Source organism: Mustela nigripes, chromosome 1 (genome assembly GCF_022355385.1).
Source record: "Mustela nigripes isolate SB6536 chromosome 1, MUSNIG.SB6536, whole genome shotgun sequence".
NCBI classification, from domain to species: domain Eukaryota; kingdom Metazoa; phylum Chordata; class Mammalia; order Carnivora; family Mustelidae; genus Mustela; species Mustela nigripes.
In genome coordinates, this window is record NC_081557.1 from 77,662,680 (window position 1) to 77,684,024 (window position 21,345).

The following is a 21,345-nucleotide window of genomic DNA, read 5'->3' on the forward strand; positions in this document are numbered from 1 at the left end:
GGTAAAGATTAGCATAAAGATTAGACCTCTGCAGTTATTTCTCTGATTCACTAACCCTTCAGTTCAGTTATTTATTTACCCTCAAGTATTGAACTAGGTAGCCAGCTTACTGGAAGACCCTTCTCTAGGACTAGGACTAGGACTAGACCCTGTTCTTTAGAACTCCAGATACCTGTAGCTGGGCAGATCCAGCCCAGAAAAAACTTGGATACTTATCCCTTCTACAAAAGAAAGATTTTTATACATACCTCTGCTTCTCTTCTTTTCTCATCCCTTCTGCTCTTTCCCCAGCTGGATTTCCCCAGTAATTTGTCCCATTTCAAGAAATCCTTCACAGACTGAGTTAGCCTTTAGCAAGTGCTCCATTTGCATCTCCTGGGGAGCACTAGGACCAAACCGACAGATATATGAGGAGAGAATGTCACCTGAGCCCACTACAACCAAGTGGCAAGAGCTGTGTCACTCCTATGGCGGACTGACCCAACCCCATGCCACCAACCCCCAATGTTCAAGAAACAAATTCTGTAGCTGAAGAAAATCATAAGCACAGCTTCACATTCTCAGCTTCAGTCAGGCTAAAGCACTAAAAAAAGCATTTCCAGTCTGATGATAATGGATAAGAGCATCTCAGAGTTTAGAGGATTAGGTACATGTGTATACAAAAAACACAGGTACACTCAAACTTAAGGAAAGATGTGTGTCATTAAAACTGGCAGGTGGTTCCAAAAAAAGTGATTTGGCTGCTCTCTGAGGGCTGAATCTCTCTTCCAGGCATCTTTTCTCCTTCTACCCTTGTAGCCCAAGAGCTCAGGATGAATGTTCTGCCCAATGCCTGTCTTTATTAATATCTCTTTTCTGGAAAGGAGCCGATATGTGTTTTTCACTATGTTAAAAGAGATAAAGCATACATAGCATGACTAGTGACCAGTATTCTTTCTTCCTGAGGTGTGATGCTTTCATTAAAAACTTTAGACCTAAAAATGTATGTGGGCTCCCATTTGACAAGGGAAGATGGGGCAGTATACATAAGTGCTCAGTCGCCCATAATGGAGAGCAGGTAGGATGCCTTTGTATTCTTAAACAGCTAAAGTAATGAACAAGAATTTCAAGCTTATTTTGAATTAAATTCCATTGTTCAAAGCCCTGCCTAATTTAACAAAAGGATCTGAGAAAGAATACAGAAAAGAAAATGTACATAGCAACCATTAAATTATGATATAGGGGATAAGCTACGTTTCTTAGAAGCTATGAGATGGCTTCTGCTGGAAGGAACAGGAGAAAAACCATAAGACAGGCCCAAGGAAATCCTGAGCTCTCTGGTTAAGAACTGAAAGAAATTAATCTAAGCCCCCAAAGAAACTGATAGGCTGGCTTTTAAGAATACCCTATTCCCCAGTGCCCCATCCTCCCAATACCATTGTGGGGCCAATTCCTGTGATCATAAAGCTATAGATGGAGTTTCTGAAAATCAACCTCAACTACTCTTTAGGCTCTCCGTGTGTTTTCCCATCTCTTGCTTTTTTACAGTTAGATACTGGAACATGGAGTAGGTTGGGGACTATTCTGTATGTTGTGCAGTAAGAAGAAATTCAGATTTGCCAGTTTGGGAGAGAGCGAGCGAGCAAGTCTAGAGCCATGAGTAGCTCTGAGGTGGGTCATCTGAGCAGAAAGCATACTTCATCTTTTTACAAAAGCTCCGGGGAACCCTGCCCTAAGACTGTAGCTTGGCCGGGTGGCAAAGGGCGGCAGAGTGGTGACCCTGCACACACCGGTTTAAGTACCTCCGGGGAATTGATGTTCAGGGTCTGGCAACTTCTGTTTGGGCAAGGGGAGGAAAGGTGCGAGTGTCACTTTTCCATTTGCTGCTCACCCCCACCCCATCCCTAACTCCCTCTTCCCCCACTCTCCTCCCTCCTCCACCCGCCTCTTGCAGGGGGAGCGACCAGGACGGGCGCGGCATCCTCTCCGCTGGCTCGGGTGTCTAGGGGAGAGTGGAGCCAGCTGCGGCGCCCGCCTCACCCCCGCGCAGCGGCACAGCCCGTGTGGGCGCGGCGCGGCGAGGCAGGGGTTAAGGTGGGCGCCCGCTCCCTGCGCCCGCCCGCCGGGATGAGCGCGCAGTCCGCCCGCTCTCTCGCAGCCAGCCCCGGAGAAAGTGGCGGTCAGTGATGGAGCTGCTGCCATGACAACCCCGGCGGTCGGGGCCCGCGCGCGTCGGGGCCGCTCCCGGGAGGAAGGCGGCGCGGAGGCCGGGGGCGGCCGCTGAGCGTGGCGTCCGCGCGTCCCCGCGTCCCGTGCCGCGTCCCCGGAGGAGGCGGGGGCGCCTCCGCCAGCTCCCCGTGCGCCCGCAGCCTGCGCCGGGCGGCGTTCCGCGGGCTGGCGACGCGGGCCGGGCGGGCCATCAGTCGCCGCCCGGGCTGCGGTGGAGGACGCCCAGCACCAACGGATCCTCGGGCTGCGACGGCCACGTCCCCGCGCTGGAACTTTTGGCCGCCTTTGGGTTCCAGATTCGAGACTCGGGCTGGTCTATAAATACATCTGTACATGTGTGTGAGCTAATAAAACATTTTCTCCTCTCCTTGAAGCAGCAGCCTTTTAGGACATCTCCTTTATGTCAGAGACACTTGCCTTGCTTCTTTGGGTTATAAACTTTTGATGCCAGACTCTGCAGAACGTGCCCAACTGAATCTTAAAGTAGCATCTTGAAGAGAGAGGCAGAGAAAGAGCAATCTGTGACCTTCATCCCTGCACCTTCCTTCTTCCTCTCCCTTCCCGGCTGCTTCCCCCCTCCCCAGGGGAGCGTCAAGAAAGCTCTTTTTGGATGCAGGAGGGGGCATCTGGTTCTGCTAGGCTGGAAAGCTGAGGCAGGATTTGAGGAAGAATCATTAGGCTCCGGAGAGCCTGGACTCTTTTCTCCTCCTTCCCCCTCTCTGCTTCTGGCTTGCTCCATCCCTTTCCCGTCTCCCCACACCACAACCCGAGACCCGCTGGTGTGCGGGGCGGGGGCCGAGGACCGCGCCGCTGCCGGAGTTCTGGGAAGTTGTGGCTGTCGAGGATGGGGGTCTGTGGGTACCTGTTCCTGCCCTGGAAGTGCCTCGTGGTCGTGTCTCTCAGGCTGCTGTTCCTTGTACCCACAGGAGTGCCCGTGCGCAGCGGAGATGCCACCTTCCCCAAAGCTATGGACAACGTGACGGTCCGGCAGGGGGAGAGCGCCACCCTCAGGTAGGGAGCTGTACTTCAGCGGGGGACTGAGCCCCTCGGATGTGAGGACGTGGGTTAAGGGCCAGCAAGAAAGCAGAAGAGAGAGAGCAGAACGCTTGGGTGGGGGAGTGGGGCATGCGAAGGGCCTTTCTGCAGGCCCGAGAGTTGCCCACTTGCGGACTGTGGCTGCAAACACCCATTTTCCTGGAGAGGTTTGTCATTTGCTCTGGCTTTTCTGGTCCAGGATCTGATGTAGGACCCTGAGGTCCATGCTTGGGACTCCATGCATCCATGAGGCCATGGCATGGCTAGATTCACTTTTGCCCTGGCATCAAGATGAGAACAGAGCGCCCTGTAATTTCAGTACTGGGGTTTAGCCTGAGATCACTGAGCGCTTTGGTGGTTCTCTCACAGGCCAGAAGGTATGTGATTAGGCAAGATGGTCTTCTGGATGGGGTGGCTTCCTCCTTCAGAGACATACTTAAAATGTCAGGCTCTGGTATTGCCAGTGCTGGGCCATGGCCGTTTATGAGTCTGCTCAAGACTCAGTCATCCATGTCAACCGTGTGTGGTGCTCCTGGGACCCCTATTATAAATTATGAGGGCAGTTTTATCTTGGCAGGCTCAGGCCAAAGAGAGGAAACATGTAGCTTTTATGCAACGACATCACTCCTGTGCGAAAAGCACAATAGAAAGCTTTTTGTTTTACCTTAATGAGTTACGGAGAATCACTTACATGCTCCAGGCAGAGGGGTGGAGATTCTTGGAATATGAACCTTTGGGGACTGGGACTGCTGCAGCAGAGACTTTAATAAAAATGCAGCCACCACTTTCCACCAGCTCAGCAGATATCATCTTTTATCCCTTTAATGAGGCAGTTCTGGTCCTAGGAGACAGATTCAGGGACATCCCAGCTTAACTCTGGCTCACAGTGTACACAGGCTGAATGCATTTGCCCTGTCTATGACTTTGATGGTTATGTTGAAAATAAAACATGCTGTCCCAGATTCTGCAGCCAAAAGGCTTGACTTCTCCAAGGAACAGTTGAGAATGGGGCTTCCTTCCTGTTCCTCTGGCTGCTCTGGTAGAGTTCTCTCTGTATCTGGACTAGCTGTGCCCCCAGGAAGGAAAGAAAGGCCTCTTGGGACACTGGTTATACTTTCCTAAGCTCCAGGCTAAGGTTGAATTCTTGCCACTTTGGGAGATTCTTAGCTGCATCTTCTTTTGAGGAAGAGAACAGGTTTCACAGGTCTGTCTGCTGGTGATTGGGGGGGGGGTGCCCAGATGAAGAGAGATAAAGGGGTCCTGGGGACAGACTCCCTTCCCTGACTGCAGGAGGGAAAACCCTTGTAGCCCTGTGGGCCCTCCTCAGCCTGTCCCAGACTAGAGTGCATTATGGCTATTTCCTTGCCTCGAGAAGTTTCTGGAGCCTACTCCCTGAGAACTGACTTGTGGGATGCTCACTGGCAGCAGAGCTGTGAGCTCAAAGATGGGAGTGGTACCCAGGCTGCGACACAGGTTCACCGAAGAAATGTTGGTAAATGTTAGCAGGCGTGAGGGGCTGTTGATGCTGCCACGCAGCTGTCTTTAATTTTCGAATCTATTACTGGGGGCAAAGAGGCCCAGCACCGAATAAGGCCTCCTTGCTAAACCTTCCAAATCTTTTGTCCCATTCCTGACCCTGAAAGTTAAAGCAGAAACTTAGGAAACTCCAGCTTTCTGCTTTCCGGGATGCCGTAAGATGATTCCACCAGCAGAGGGCCAACTTGGCTCTGCCTTTTTTTTTTTATTAGCTGCTGGCCTGGTTTCATGATCTTCAATTCAAATGTTCAGCAGCTGGGCTTGGTAATGGGAATGGGAATAAAAACGGGAAAAGCTGAATAGTTGCTTTTTGTGCTTTGTGAGGAAAAAAAAAAACCTTACACGTGCGAGTATAACTGTTATCTTTTACCTGATTGCATGCTTTTATTTTTTAAAAGTAAACATGGCTTGTGTTGATTTTGTCTCTCCTCCTCCATATAATTTACTCTGAAATAGAGAGATTCAGCACATTGTCCACATTTTAATCTCTTTATATTCTCTTCCTTTTTTCCTCTTGTGTTCTTCTCTCATTACTTTGGTCTTCATTCTTATCAGGTGATTCCATTTTACATGCTTTTGCCTATAATTCATTCCCCCCCCCCTTTTTTTGGCTTTGTCATTTAATTCTTATTAATTTCTGATTTTTTTAAGGTTTCGATTTCACTCCTCTCACAATGTTTCTTAAAACAACATCACAATCTCCTGAAGCTTTCTGAGGGTCCCAACCTCTCTCTAGTTTTGCATGTACCTTTGTTTTATTGGCTAACAGCTGTGTGCCCATGTCAATGAAAAACTTATTTGTCGTTGCTCTGAGGGAGAGTCCTGGCTTCCAGTCTCAGGAAATCCTTAGCATCAACCCCAGATAAATGTATCATGTTTTATGCTGTGTTGTATTTTGTTTTTGAAAGACTGTGATTCTAAGTATGGTCACACTTCCGTCTCCTTAAAGATGTTCCCTTGGGAATACAGTGTTTGGAAATTCAGTGTTCTGAATGCAACAAATGTGCAGGATGTCTTGAAAACAATGAATGCTTCTCAGGCCCGTGAGCCACAGAGTCTTTCCGAATGTGGTTACCTTGGATCAAAATCTCTCACATCTGTTTCTAAATCTTGCCTGAAGTCACAAAGGAGGTCAGAGACCTAGTAGGAAAGCAGAGGAACACAGGAAACGGGTCCCTCATTTGAATTTTCCAAGGAGAAATGGCACGGCTTAGAGAAGGATGATGTCTTTCCTGGGAGATATCAGTTTTGTTTTGATAGGTCTTTGATTGCATTGAGGGACGTTAGGAAGTGATGTGCCGAAGATGACACTGAAGTTTCAAACGTAGATAAAACTCATTTTATATAAGTGAGGCAATATTATCTTCCTCATAACTACTTCACAGGGCTACTTGAAAAGTAAAAATAATTATTTGAATATTGAGTAATTTTGCCTTCTTGGAAGAGAGATGATATGGGAAATGAAGGTGGTGTTCACTGTGGCTGAATTATAGCTTCTATGAATCTGATTTGAATTCATTATTACAAATGGGCCCTCTTGGCCAGAATCATTTCATTACAATTATCTGCTGTTGGGTTAAAAATGTTCTGTGCCTTTCCATTAGATTAGATATGACAAGTATCTAGAAGTTCTATGTCTGAATCAGGAAAGGAGCCCAGGATGCTCACTGTAGTCAGTTGGGTCCTATTAAGCCATTTCTGTTGCACGAATGATAGCCAGGTATGCTTTCTTCCTGGGCCTCAGTCTCCTCTAAATTTGCTTTAGGTACTCAGTGGAACCACGTCCTCTGTATACATGAATGTTGTGAAGAGCTGCTATAAGATGGAGGTAGGGCTTGTTACTGTAAGGGAATGGTCCACTAAATGGGAAAAGTTCCCACTGGCATACTGTTTCTATGTATTTATTTATATATAATACATGGCAGGATAATCAGTTTTACTCATCCAGGCTTGCTGATCTGGGATTATGCTTAATAACTCTTTTTTTCTGCAATGTCCCTGCATTTTCATTTGGAGTTCTGCGCTAATCCAGTTGGAACCAAGTATTTGAGGGTTAACTACTGCCAAGGAATAATCTGAGTCGCGGGATTTTCCCCAGCAACTGGGTCAGTCAAGCTCCCAAGGACAACGTTTTTCTCTATTTTGCACTCACCCTCAGAAGCTTTTCTGTTTGTGAAAATTTGAAAATTCAGAACAGGCACTAGGTTATTAGAAACACTTTTGCCCATTGCAGTATCTAAGCTGCCTATGCTGAATAAGGTCACAGGGAAGGGCAGAGTCTTCACTCTTGGTCTGGGGAGAGGAAGACATAAAAGGACATGGAAGCAAGTATGTGCCTGTAAGAGGCCCCTCGCACCATGATGCTGACCCAGGCTGCACACTGGAGTTGCCAGGATGCTTTTTAAAAACTTGTACTGTCAGCCTCCCAGACCAATGAAATCAAATTCTCTGGAGTTAGGCATCGGGGTGGGCTTGTGAGACAAAAAGAAAATTTCTTCCAGTATTTCTATTGTGGAACTGGAGCCAAGAACCACTTCTCTAAAGCCCTGTCCGGCCCCCAGAGCATCCAAGTTAGCGGGTCGCCAATGACCCTAACTTCCCTTAAGGGCCTCCTGCATGTGTGCATGTACCTGACCACACACAGGCTGCCTTGTGCTCTAGAAAGGGCATGGGTTCAGGGGCCTGGATTTGATTCTTATTCTACCACTCAGTAACTACATGAGTGGTGCTTTGTGCACTTTGGTCCAACTGTGTACACCTAGAACCAATATCTGCTCTGTCTAGGATATCAGCTGATGTATCAGCCATATGATGAATATGAAGTAAACTGATAAAGTATATGGCCTTATTCTAACTACTAAGCAACGTGTACATGCAAGTTGTCACTGGTACTGGGAGGGATTCCTTAATAACAGCCCATAATACTCTCAGTCTTTTCCAGGTTTATGCCCTCTGCTTTTCCTCCCTTCCCCCCTCACCCCATACACACCTTCAAAATGTGCTAATTTCTTCCCACTTCCCCCAGTATCCTGCTTTCTCCTTGAGGCCCAGAATGACCCTCATTGAGTTCCAGTAACACTTGCTAAGTATCTCTGTCCCAGCAGATGCACACCACAGACCTAGCATTTAGGTGTGGGTCTGGTTAGATGGGGAGCTCCTGGAGGTTAGGAGCCCTGTCTTAGGTATCGAGTACAGACATTGTGATGGACACAAAGGATTAAAAAATAAGTATCGGTTGAATGGTTGAATGTTTTAATCCTTTTTAACAGGACTCATTCTCTTATCATGTATTATTACCTCTATAGCAACAAAGTGCTGATACTAAAAAGTTCCATTCTCTTCCGAACCGCGACGCCGGGACACTCAGACACAGCAGTTGGTTAGAGATCTTGGAGGCCTGAGGGACTTTTGGATTCTACCTAAATCCCTTGCCAGAAGGGACAGTTGAATCCCCCAGTGGGTCACAGTCTGATCTGAAACTCTGCAAAAAGCGCGACTATCCCTGAGGGCAAGATACTGAGCACGGGAGGAGGATTGAGAGGAACGTTCTTCACAGCCAACAGAGTAGTATATTTAGACATGAAGCTGTCTCTGTGGAGATCCGCCCTGTGTAGACATGGAGATACAGGGAGCAAGGAGGCAAGAGGGGGAGATGGTGGGGGTTGGGTGGGGTGGGGTGAGGGAGTTGGTTTGTGAGCACTAGGACGAGGCTGCAGAATCCAGCAGGCTGACAGAGCAGGACTGCCTGGACGCTAGCTCTCTCTGACATCACTGATTAGTTGGAATACATCTGCCTCCCCCAACACATACGCCAGGTACCACATGCCAAGGAAGGGGAAGGAAATTTTAAAGCATTCATGACATATGCCCTGTGGGTTTCTGAATTGCTTTGGAAAATTCAGCCCCTCTTGTCATAAGCATCTTTTTCCTTCCGTCCTTCCTTCCTTTTTCTTTCTTTCTTTATTTCTTTCTTTTTGTTTTTTTTTTTGGCCTTTAAGTAGGGTTTAAGTTGGATTCATTGTAGCCCTGTTGTTCTTTCTTTCCAGCTTCTGAAAAGGGACTGTCCCTGGGCCTGCTTCTCATGCTTACTATGTGGCTGGTTCTGAGGGGACCAGGGAGGACAGCAGCACTGGTTCGTGTGTGTTACAGATCTGATGGGGTCCAGCAGTGGGATGCAGAAAGAGGAGGAGCCAAATAGGTCTTATTTGACCTTCCCAAGGGAGGACTTTGAAAATTACTTATTAGCAGGAAGCAGTCTTCACAGTCATAGGATAAGAGGGAATTATGGACCAAGACATCTTCAGGGCTGGTAGAAATTTGCATTGTCTATTTACTTAGGAACCAAGTGTTAACCTTTCTTGATTTTTTTTTTTTTAATCCAGGAAAGACAGCAGCAGATCATTTCAGATTCCTTTGTTTGTTTATTATTTTCCCTGCAGGAAGATGCTATTCTCTGCAGCTGATGCTGTGTCTAGCTGAGCTGGAGAGAAAGCTGGCATGGGCTGGGCGTTGGGGGAGAGCCTGCATTATCAGTCCTTTCCCACCTCCCGGTAAATGACACCTTCTTGCAGCTCCTTGTACCCTGGTGTATCTTTTTTAAGATGTGAAAATTGAAGTTGTAATGTCTCTGCAGCTCAGCAGTTACCCTGCCTCTATCTGTGTGTCATTTCCTTGGTAGAGAAGGTTAGAGATGGGACATGTTTGAGCCTTATGTCACTCTCCCTGCAGGATCACACCACAGACCCTTTCATAAAATTGGTAAGGTGAGGGAGACTTTAAAACAAACACACTCAATTATCCATGATTACGTGTGTGTCAGAGGCCAAGCCAATTATTGTTTCATGTGATTTACAGAATATTATTATCCCTAAATAACAGCCTCGGAGATAGAGTATTAGAACAGTGAAGTCACTTACCTTTGGTTATGTGGTTATGAAGTCTGGATTTGCTCCAGGAAGACCGTTTTCTTCTTCTCAGTTTTATAGGACCCTCTCCTCCCAACCCCTGCCACCGCCTGGGCACAGAGAACAGAGAGAGCTTCCAAAGCCAGCAGAAAAAGCAAAAGCCCCCTTTCTGTGCCCCAGACCTACACCTGATGAAAGGTCAGGAAATCTCCACTGCAGTTGAGGGCTGTAGCTGAGCTGATCTCCATTAGTGGTCCTCTTTGCTTTCTGCTGCTTACCTGCCCCCACCTGCATGTGAGTAAAGGTGGCTCTGTCGTCTGCGGCTGATCGTGATGCATGCTGCCAACAGTGCCCAGGGTGACAGACGCCGGCAGGGTCCAGGGTCCTGTTCAGCCCATCACAAGTGCTCTTCACTTTGAATCTGTCCTACGCTTTGTACCTTCCCACCAGCCCCCATACTACATGACCTCCCAGAGTAAGCCAGGATCTCCTTGAACCCAGCAAACTAAGACCAGGTAGGCAGTGGATTCTTGACAAGAGCCCACTGATGCCAGAGTGCTTCCTTGAGAACTGTAAGGAAATGAGAGATCTGAATGGAAGTATAGAATAAAGGGAAGTTATTTTTTAAAACCCTAAAATATATATCATTGCACAATCTCCTGATGTCCTTATATTTGTATTTTAGTTTAAACCATTCGGCTGTGAAAACAGAACCACAAGCTTTGTAACTCACCTTGCCTCTGATTCATACCCTGGAGGAAATCATGTGTCCCCTTTTGGCCTCCTCTTCCCTGGAGACCGCACATTTTGCTTAAATCAAAGAGACGCTGAAGGACTTGACCTGGCTTCCCATAAAAGTGCTGATCAATAAAATGCTTAAAAATTAGTTTTGAATATTAAACATTTTCAGTGGGTCTGAAAATGTATGGCATTTCAATTAACCAAGTTTCCACTGCATAACAGGAACAAAGAATGTTCTAAGTGGTTGTTAAGTTTTCTGGCTAGCCTACAGAAGATAATTTAACTCATAATTATCCAAAATGCGACACGCTAGCAATGAAGAATAATAGGGAGCTCCGTTGTTGTAGAAGAAGTGATTACACAAAAGCAAGAGAAAAATGAATATGATAATTTTCTATTTATCATGAATGCCAATGCTGAAGAAAAGTAGGCATAGCAAGAGGAAAATAATATGGAAACATTCTCTCAAAGATATTTCTGAATACTTTCAAAAGTTTTGGAGTTTGTCTTGTTTCTGTTGTGCCAAATTCAATTATAAGACATATAGCTTTCATTTTATTGGATTCAAGTACATGTATACATTTGCTACTTCTCTGATGATTGGATTTTTTTTTATAAATATAGATGAAGAAGGGAAGATAGATAAAGGAAATGAAAGACAAAAATGGAAAGAAGAGAACAGAGATTTTCCCAAGGTGTCAGCTAAGAGTTGAAGGAAGACACAGAGCTAAGAGGAGGGGAAAGTGTGGGATTACCTGGTAGTCAAAGTTCGAGAAAAAAAGGAAGAAAGCGTTCAACAAGAATTACCGTGTCCCACAATTTCCAGTGTGTGAATGTCTCCTTCCCCTGTGTCCAGGTCATAGGACCAGACACACAGGGGTCCAGCGCCCATGCTAAATCAAGACAAAGAGTCGTGTCGTGCTCAGATTCTCACTTGCTGCTAAGACTCAGTTCTTTCTGAACCTTGCTTCCCACCTGTCACCCAGTGGTCAATCCCATTCTTGTCACTGACTTATTTTAGTCCATGTCTCATTACTCTGTGTGGGACCCACCCTAGGCTCTGGGTGATTGAGTCCCAAGAGTCCCACCTTGCCTTCCCAGGACCTCTTCTCTAAAAGACCAGGTCCACCCTTGACTCCTAGGGTTTCCTACAAAACCTAGGCAAACCTAGGGAAGCCTAGGGTTTCACGAACTTTCCAATGCTGACTGTTTGCCTGCCACCAAATGTCCGTTTTGGAGATCCCTTCAGTGCAGGTAGTATGTGAGGTCTAGGCCAAGCTACACACTTGCTCCTGTGCACTTAAACCATTTATCCTCAGATATATAGATTGCTGTGTCAGATTTTTGTCTACTTTGACTGGAATGGGTTGTGATTGATGCCATCCCAACACAGGGTCTCCCAGTCACTGTTTGGAGCTTCCCATGATGGATAAAAGGCAGAGCCACCATCAGTGACACAGAGAATTCAGTCAGTCCAGTGTTTTATTGGAGTGGTCGCACTCACATTGAGATACCTGGTATAAGAAGACACTGTGTAAGGAAGAGCAGGAAACAATGGTATTCATCTTTGTTCTTTGCTGTGTTTTCTAGGCCAGCTCTGAAAATTTTCCTCCTCCCATGTTGTTTTTATTGCTTCTTCCATGTCTTCTGTTAAATACATTAATATCTACCCTTGGTCTTTGTATCCCCAGTGTCCGGGACAATATCTAACATGTAGTAGTTGCTCCATGTTTGTTGAAAAGACAAATACTGCCCTTTGTTTCTATCCTTTTGGTCTCTCTTTCCACCCTCACAAACACAGGCACACACGCGTGCACACACACACGTGCGCGCATTTCTACTTTTTCTAATGAAGATGTTCTCACCCGTTTTGAGGTAATTGGGAAGTCACTGAAATTACAACCAGAGATTCTGACATTTGAATCCTAGTGGAGATAATGATCTCTCCCTAGATAGTTGGTATTTAACTTGTCCCGTCTCCTCCTGCTTGTTATAATTGCTGTATTCACGAATTTCACAATATTCTTAAAGCCACTGGCAGGGAATTCCGATCAGTTGCAAGGGAGGTGAGCCTCCCTCCTCCCTTTTTATCAAGGTTACAAAAGAAATGGTGTCACATTCTGAAAGTATATCGGCAAACTTTAGGGAACAGAAATGCCAATGTGAGTAATCTCCTAAAATTGCAGGAGGCACTTTTGAAAGAAGGGATTTATGAACCCATTTCCTTGGCCATTTGAAGTGCAGCTGTTTCTGTGATAAATTCTTCCTGTGACATCTATGAATATGTCTCAGGAGCCCATATCCTGCCATACCTGTGGGGCAGGACCAGTTTACAGGATGTTCTTGATTATACACTCTGTTTACAATTGGCTCATCAGTGGACATTTAGTGAAATATAAGGTAAAGCGTAACTCCTATTAAGAGATTAGGAAACACAGACTTTAAAGTCAAAAAAATCTCATTTCTAATCCCAGCTCTGATACGTGTTGGCTCTATATGGTTGGACTAAGATTCAGTTTCATGATTTTAAAAAAAAGGGATTTTATGGGCGCCTGGGTGGCTCAGTGGGTTAAGTCACTGCCTTCGGCTCAGGTCATGATCTCAGGGTGCTGGGATGGAGTCCCGCATCGGGCTCTCTGCTCAGCAGGGAGCCTGCTTCCCTTCCTCTCTCTCTGCCTGCCTCTCTGCCTACTTGTGATCTCTCTCTGTCAAATAAATAAATAATATCTTTAAAAAAAAATTAAAAATAAAATAAATAAATAAAGGGATTTTATAGCCACTTCTTTGGGTTTTGGGGGAGGAATACGTAGCATCAAGTTAATAAGAACTTAAAGACTGACATATAGTAAGTTCACAATAAACAGTAGCATTGCATTAAAAAATACATTGCTGAATTAACAACTTAAAAAAGAAGCTTTTCTAAACCACTATATGCCAAGCACTACACTAGGCGGTGTGAATATTACAAAGTTGAATTAATCCTTGACTTTCCTCTTTAAACACTTATATCCAGTGAATGTATTAGAAGATGAAGGGGGGCACCTGGGTGGCTCAGTGGGTTAAGCCGCTGCCTTCGGCTCAGGTCATGATCTCAGGGTCCTGGGATCGAGTCCCGCATCGGGCTCTCTGCTCAGCAGGGAGCCTGCTTCCCTCTCTCTCTCTGCCTGCCTCTCCATCTACTTGTGATTTCTGTCAAATAAATGAATAAAATTTAAAAAAAAGAAAAAGAAGATGAAGGGCCTACAGATCAGGAAGTGGGGGAGGAGAAGACAAGGAGAAGAAGGGAGAAGGGGAAGAGCATTTACTTAAAATGCATCATATAAAAGTGTCCACGCAAACAAACTTGGACATTTGTATTCACTCACATAACCACCATTCCAACTGGTACAGGACATTTGTATTACCTTCAATGCCCTCTTTTTTTATTACAGTAAAATGTATGTAATATGAAATTTACCTTTTTGACTTTTTTTTTTTTTCCTTTTTCGAGAGAGAGACAGAGTGCGTGTGTATGCATGACAGCTGGGTGATGGGGAGGGGGCAGAGAGAGAAGGAGAAAGAGAATCTTAAGCAGGCTCCATCCCCAGCATGGAGCCCAGTGTGGGGCTCGATCTTACTACCATGAGATCAGACTTAATAAAGCCAAAATCAAGATTCAGTCATTTGACAAGTGACCATTAACTATTTTTAAGTATACAGTTCTGTGACATCAAATATGTTCACGTTATATGTAACAATCACCACCATCCATCTCCAGAACTTTCCCACCTTTCCAAACTGAAGCTCCATACCCATTAAACAGGAACTCTCCATCCCCCACTTCCTGCAGCCTCTGGAAACCACAATTCCGCTTTCTGTCTCTATGAATTTGATTACCCTAGGGACCTCATGTAAGTGGTATCATGCAGTATTTGTCATTTTGTAAGTGGTCTGTTTCACTTAGCATAATGTCTTAAAAATTCATCAGTGTTGTAGCATGTGTCAGGATTTCTTTTCTTCTTAGCGCCGAATAATATTCTATTGCATGTGTATATCACATTTTGTTTACCCATTTATTTGCTGCTGGACACTTGGGTTGCTTCCACCTCTTGACTATTGTGAATAATTCTGCTATGAACATGGGTGTATAAATACCTATTCAAGTCCTTGTTTTCAATTCATTTAGTATATACCCAGAAGTAGAATTGTATATACCCAGAAGTGGATGATATGGTAATTCTGCTCAGTTTTTGAGGAACCACTGTACCATTTTCCATAATGACCTCACCATTTTACATTCCTTCCAGCAGTGCATAAATATTCCAATTTATCTACATCCTAGCCAATATTTATTTGCTATTTTTTAAAAATAACCATTTTAATAGATAAATGAAGTGCTATTTTATGGTGGTTTTGATTTGCATTTTCCTATGGATTAGTGATGCTGATTTGCTTATTGGCCATTTATATATCTTCTTTGAAGAGACTTCAACTTTATTGCCCATTTTTAAGCAGGTTGTTCATTTTTTTGTTGTTGAGATATAGGAATTCTTTACTCTGGATATTAATTCTTTACTATATATGTAATTTTCACATGTTCTCTCCCATCTGTGGATTTCTTTTTACTTCATTTATAGTGTCTTTTGATAAAAATGTTTTTAACTTTGAGGTAGTCTTGTTTTCCTTTGTTGCTTATATTTTTGGTGTCATAACCAAGAAATCACTGCCAAATGCAATGTCATGAAGCTTTTCCTGCATGTTTTCTTTAAGAGCTTCATAGATTTAGGTCTTATATTTAGGGTTTTAGTCCATTTCGAGTTAATTTTTGTATATGATATGAGCTAAGAATACAAATTAAATTTTTTTGCATGTGAATATGCAATTTTCTCACCATCATTTCTTGAAAAGACTATTTTTCCCCATTGAGTGGGGGAAGTTATGTTGAAAACAGTTATGTTGAAAATCATTTGAAAATTATGCAAGGTTTTGTTTCTGAGCATTCTATTTCATTATGCCAGTATGCAAAACACACTGTTTTGATTATTGTAGCTTTGTAGTAAGTTTTGAAATTGGGAAATATGAGACCTCAACTTTGCTCTTTTTCAAGATTGCTGTTGCTATTTGGGATCCCCTGAGATTCCATATGTATTATAGGATGAATTTTTCTATGTCTGCTGAAGAAAAAAAAACCATCACCACACTGGAATATTAATAGGGATTACATTGAATCTGTAGATAGCTTAAAGTAGTATTGATGTCTTAAAATATTATGTTTATTTTTATATTTATGGCCAATCAATAAATGCAGGATATCTTTCCATCAATTCTTATCTTGTTTAATTTCTTTCAGAAATATTTTGAAATTTTTGCTGTACATGTCTTCTACCTCCTTGGTGAAATTTTTCCTAAGTATTTTATTTTTTTGTATTATTATAACTGGAGTTGTTATTTAATTTTCATTTTGTATTGTTCATTATTAGTACATAGAAACACAACTAATTTTTATGTGTTGATTTTGTATCTTGTGATTTTTACTGAATTCATTTATTAGTTCTAACAGATTTTATGGGATCTTTAGGAATTCCTGCATATAAGATTATGTCATCTACAAAGATAATTTTACTTCTTCCTTTCCAATTTGGATGGCCTTTAGATATTTTTCTTGCCTAATTGACTTGGCTAGAACTTCTAGTACTGTGTTGTAAAGAAGCAGGTATCCTTGCCTTGTTTCTAGTATTGGAGGAAAATATTCAGTTTTTCATCATTTAGTATGATGTTAGCTTCCATTTATGGGCTTTATTATGTTTATGGAGTTTGCTCCATTCTTTGTTGATTTTTTTACCATGAAAGACTGTTGAATTTTGTCAGATACTTTTTCTGCATTAATGAGGTGATCTTTCCTTCCACTTAATTCTGCTAATATGGTGTATTATATTGATTTTCATAGGTTGAACCATTCTTGCATTCCAGGAAAATAATTCCACTTGGTTATGGTATACAGTCTTTCAGTCTTTCAGTATACTTTCAGTATACTGTGGAATTGCTAGTATATTGTTCGGCATTTTTGCATCAGTGACAATAAGAAATATTGGTCTGTAGCTTTCTTGTCTTACAGTGTTTTTGTTTGACTTTGGTATTAGGATAATGTTGGCCTCATAGAATGAGTATGGAATTGTTTCCTCCTCTTAAATTTTTGGAAAAGTTTGGGGATGACTGTTATTAACTCTTTAAATGCTTGGTAGAATTCAGACAAATCTGTCTGGTATTGGGCTTTCAGGGAGATTTTTGATTACTGATTCAATCTCCTCATAATTATCTATCTGTTCAGATTTTCTGTTTCTTCAGAATTCCATTATAGTATGTTGTGTGTTTCTAAGAATGCTTATTTTGTTTAGATTATTTAATATGTTGATGTAGTGTTATTTATAGTACTCTCTTACAATAATCCTTTTACATCTGTAAAATTGGTTTACTATTCCTTTATTTTTGATTTTGATTATTTGAGTATTTTTTTCTTAGTCAATCTAGATAAATGCTTGTTTATATTATTTTTTCTTTTTAAAGATTTTATTTGTTTGAGAGAGATAGAGAACACAAAGGCAGGGGGGAGGGTCACAGGGAAAGGGAGACAGAGCATCTCAAGCAGATTCCGTGCTGAGTATGGAGCCTGATGCAGGACTTGATCCCACAACACTGAGTGAGATCATGACCTGAGACAGAATCAAAAGTCAGATGCTTAGCTGACTGAGCAAGCCAGGTGTCCCAATTTTGTTAATCTTTTAAAATAGCTAACTGTTTGAAGTAATCACTATGCTCAGTGTAAAGCTCGAGCTCACAATCCCACAATCAAATTACATGCTCTACCAACTGAGTCAGTCAGGCACCTCTCTCAAGCAACTAACTTTTGGTTTTGTTGATTTTACATGTTGTTTTTCTATTCTCTATTTCACTGATCTCTAATATCCATTATTTCCTTTGTTCTGTTAATTTTGAATTTAGTTTGGACAGAGGTCCAGGCCATTTCTTCTCTCAAGCTGCACTGCATTACTAATGGGTGGAACAAGGGCAACCAAAAACACCATGACATTTCTTATCAAAATAATAGATTTTAAAAATTGGTCACTTGCTTCGTTGCTGTAGATCTTCGATTGATTTTCAGAGCCCCTAAATAGTCATTATATTCAGTTTCCAGTTTGTTTACTCAATTTTTCTTTGGGAAAATAGGGACTTGAGGCTTCCTAGTCTGCCTTCTTGCTGTCATCTCCTTCCATGCCCATTTGAAATCAATCCTCCAGCCCTGGACAGACATCTGTTTCCAGACACCATACATTAATTTTGTCTGTTTTAGAATTTCTTATACATTAGATGGTACTACATTATATAGTACTCTTTTATATCTGACTTCTTTTTCTCAATATAATGTATCTGATCTTCATACATGTTATTGCTTACAGTTCATTCCCCTTTGATTGTTCTATAGTATTCCACTGTATGGATACACCACAATTTTTTCCCTGTTTCCGTGTTGATATGGTTTCTGGTTCTTATGAATTAAAGTACAATGAATATTTAAATAGAAGTCTTTATGAGGAAATATATTTTTATTTTTCTTAAGAAATACCTATGGATAGAATTATTGAGTCATATGATCAACATAGGTTTAATGACGGAGGAAATAGCTAGTCAATTTTCCAAAGCTATTATACCAATTTATATTCCCACCAGTAATGTGTGGGGGCTCCAGCTGTTCCACAGTATCAACATTTGGCATTGCAGGTTTTTGAAATTTTTATTTTCAGCCATTTTAGTGTGTGTATGGAATAGTGTACCATTGTAAAATTTTAATTTGCATTTCAGAGGGATTAATGACATTCAGTATCTTTCTAAGTGTTTTCATATTGGCCATTCATATATCTTCTCCTAGGCCAAGGATGATGATGTGTTTGTCCATCCATTCATTTAACAAGTATTTATTGAACAGTCCATGCCATGTACTCTTTTTTAGGGTGGGGTTACAATGATTAACAAAAGAGTATATTCTCCCATTATAGAGCTTACATTCTAGGGAAGTTAGACACATGATAAACACATTAAAATAGAATATAATGTTAATAATAATGTATGACCTGAAGAATAATAAAGTAAAATAAACTAATTGAAATAGGTTCGGGTCAGGAGCTACTTGTTTGATGTAACATTTGAGGAGAAAACTGATCAAGGTGCAGAAGTGAGCCAGGCCAGGGGATAGGATTCCAGAGTAAAGGAAAGCAAAGACAGAGGGTCCATGGCAAGCATGTGCTCAACATGTTCTAAGAGTAGTAAAGAGGTGCTGGAGCAGAGTAAGTCGAGACTGAGTAGTAAAGAATGATAGAGAGTCATTGACTGAGACCTAAAGTTTCTGGTAGAACACAGAAGTTGGGCACCATCATTTCCATCCTCACAAGAAAAGGAAAGGTGAACAAACTGAAAATCAATAGCGCTTCACTTAGGTTCACCAGAGAATTGAGGCCACAGAATAAAACACACCCTTAAAACTAGAGACAGGTAAATGCAGAGAATCATAGCTTATTCTGAACTGAATGCACTGCTTTAGTCAGATTCTTCTAGGAACACATAAAAAGTAATTAACTAAATGCAGGAGATTGAGTGTGGACTACCTTGAAGAAATTACAGGTGGCTGAGACTTATGGAAGGGCCCTCACATTTCTGTGAGCTTTTCTTCCAGAGGCCATAGCAGTTCTGTGGGTGAAAATGGAAGAAATGGCAGAAAGAGATAACCATTTTGAAGTATATGAAGAACCTTTACCTTCTATTCTCTTTAACAGAAGCCTGCCCTCAAGGAAACTAGTTTATCAGAACCTCACTACATTGGGATTTGCTGTAGCCTAAACTCCTGGGGGCAGGGAATACCCAAACCCAGGGGCCTATAGCTTAAAGACAAAGAACAGTTGAAAAGAAGGTGCAATCATCAGAATCAGACTCAGATATGGCAGGAATGTTGGAATTATCAGACCAGAAACTTTAAAATAACTATGATTAAGATGGTAAGGACTCTATTGGAAAAAAATGGAAAACATGAAAGAACAGATGGGTAATGTAAGCTAAGAAATGGAAATTCTGAGAGAGAATAAAAACGAAATGTGATAAAAATTGTTACAGAAATGAAGAATGCCTTTGAAGGGCTCATTAGTAGATGGAGCATGGCTGAGGAAAGAATCAGTAAGCTTGAAGATAATGTCATTAAAAACTGTCTAAACTGAAAAGGCAAAGAGAAAAAAGATTGGGGGAAAACCCACACAAAACAGAATATTCAAGAACTGTGGGAAAAATTACAAAACATATCACATACATGTAATGTGAATATCAGAAGGAAAAGAAAGGTACAGAAGAAATATTTGAAACAATAATGACTGAGAATTTTTCAAGATTAATGTCAGGCATCAAACCACAGATCCAGGAACCTTAGAAGACACCAGGAAGGATAAATAAAAAAACAAACAAAAAACAAAAAAACAAACAAAAAAATACTCCACAAAAACAAAAACAAAAAACGACACCTAGACATATTATATTCAATCTGAGGAAATCCAAAGGCAAATAAATGATTCTTGAAAGAAGAAGCCAGTCTGGGGGTGTGGCAGGGAGAGATATTATTTGTAGTAGAATGAGGACGAGTTACATCAGGCTTTTCTTCAGAAACCGTGCAAGCAAGAAGAGAGCAGACTGAACTATTAACTCCACGTACCAGTATTTATAAGTATAGCAGACTCTTCAGCAATCAAATTATTTGTTCATTATCTCCCCCCCACCTCTCTCTCTTTCTCTCTCTCTCTCTCTCTCTCTCTCTCTCACACACACACACACACACACACACACACACACACACACATACATTTCTTTTTTCTTCAATTGTATGTTAGTACCTCGAGGACAGGAATAGGATTTCAATTTGGTTGTCTCAAATACCTCCTACAATACTCTGCAAACAGAACATGTTAATAATGTCTGCTAGACAAGAGGCAAGTAAATAGCATCTTTTTCTCTTTGTGTAAGTAGGAGTAATCAGATATTTCTATGTCTGTGACCATACCAAAATGGCAATGTAATAAACATAAGCAACTTTTATTTACATAATGATTTGCAATCTGCCCTTTCACTTCCTGAAAAGTTCATTTCCAACCTCTTTTACATATAGCAGGTCTTACTCATCTTTTAGGCACCTAAATGGTACTTCCTATGTCAGTCTTTCCTGATTTCCCTTAGTACCCTTATCTCAGTGGTTTCCAGGTTTTCTAAGCCTGGTTAGGCATCATAGTGACCCAAAAAGTTTTATTGTAGAATACATTAGTCCTGTGCCCAACTTTAGACATACAGAATTAAAAATGCTGAGACATATATTGAAGAATATGAACCTCATGCAACCAAAGCTAGTTCTGTGCACTGTTCTTTGGAAGTATTGCATCTGACCTTAGTGTTCCCGGCACAGCATGCAAGGGGGGATAAACTAGCCATCTTCTCACTCTCCCATTACATCTGTATCTGTAATGGTAACATAATATGTCAAGTTCTCAATATATTCATCTGTGTCTTCCATTTCCATCAAGGCAGGTGAAATTTCTCATTCATCTCTGTATCTATGGTTCTGGGTACAGCATAATTTTTTGCCATAGTCTTGTTGGTAAAACTTAGAAAAACCCACTCTAGGGGCGCCTGGGTGGCTCAGTGGGTTAAAGCCTCGGCCTTTGGCTTAGGTCATGATCTCAGGGTCCTGGGATCGAGCCCCACAATGGGCTCTCTGCTCAGCAGGGAGCCTGCTTCCCCCTCTCTCTCTCTGCCTGCCTCTCTGCCTGCTTGTGAGCTCTGTCTGTCAAATAAATAAATAAATAAATAAATAAGGGGGGGGGAGAAAAAGAAAAAGAAAAACCCACTCCAATTATTTAAA

General features: G+C 42.2%; 1 protein-coding gene across 1 annotated transcript in view; it reads left to right on the plus strand.

The window, feature by feature from the left end:
- The first annotated feature begins 2,366 nt into the window (after positions 1-2,366).
- The window catches only part of OPCML (opioid binding protein/cell adhesion molecule like), a 517,997-nt gene continuing 499,018 nt past the window's right edge, over positions 2,367-21,345 (plus strand). Inside the window, exon 1 of the mRNA XM_059391926.1 lies at positions 2,367-3,219. Within this exon, the coding sequence (XP_059247909.1) occupies positions 3,053-3,219 (167 nt within the window). The 5' untranslated portion in view covers positions 2,367-3,052. The remainder of the gene's footprint in view (positions 3,220-21,345) is intronic.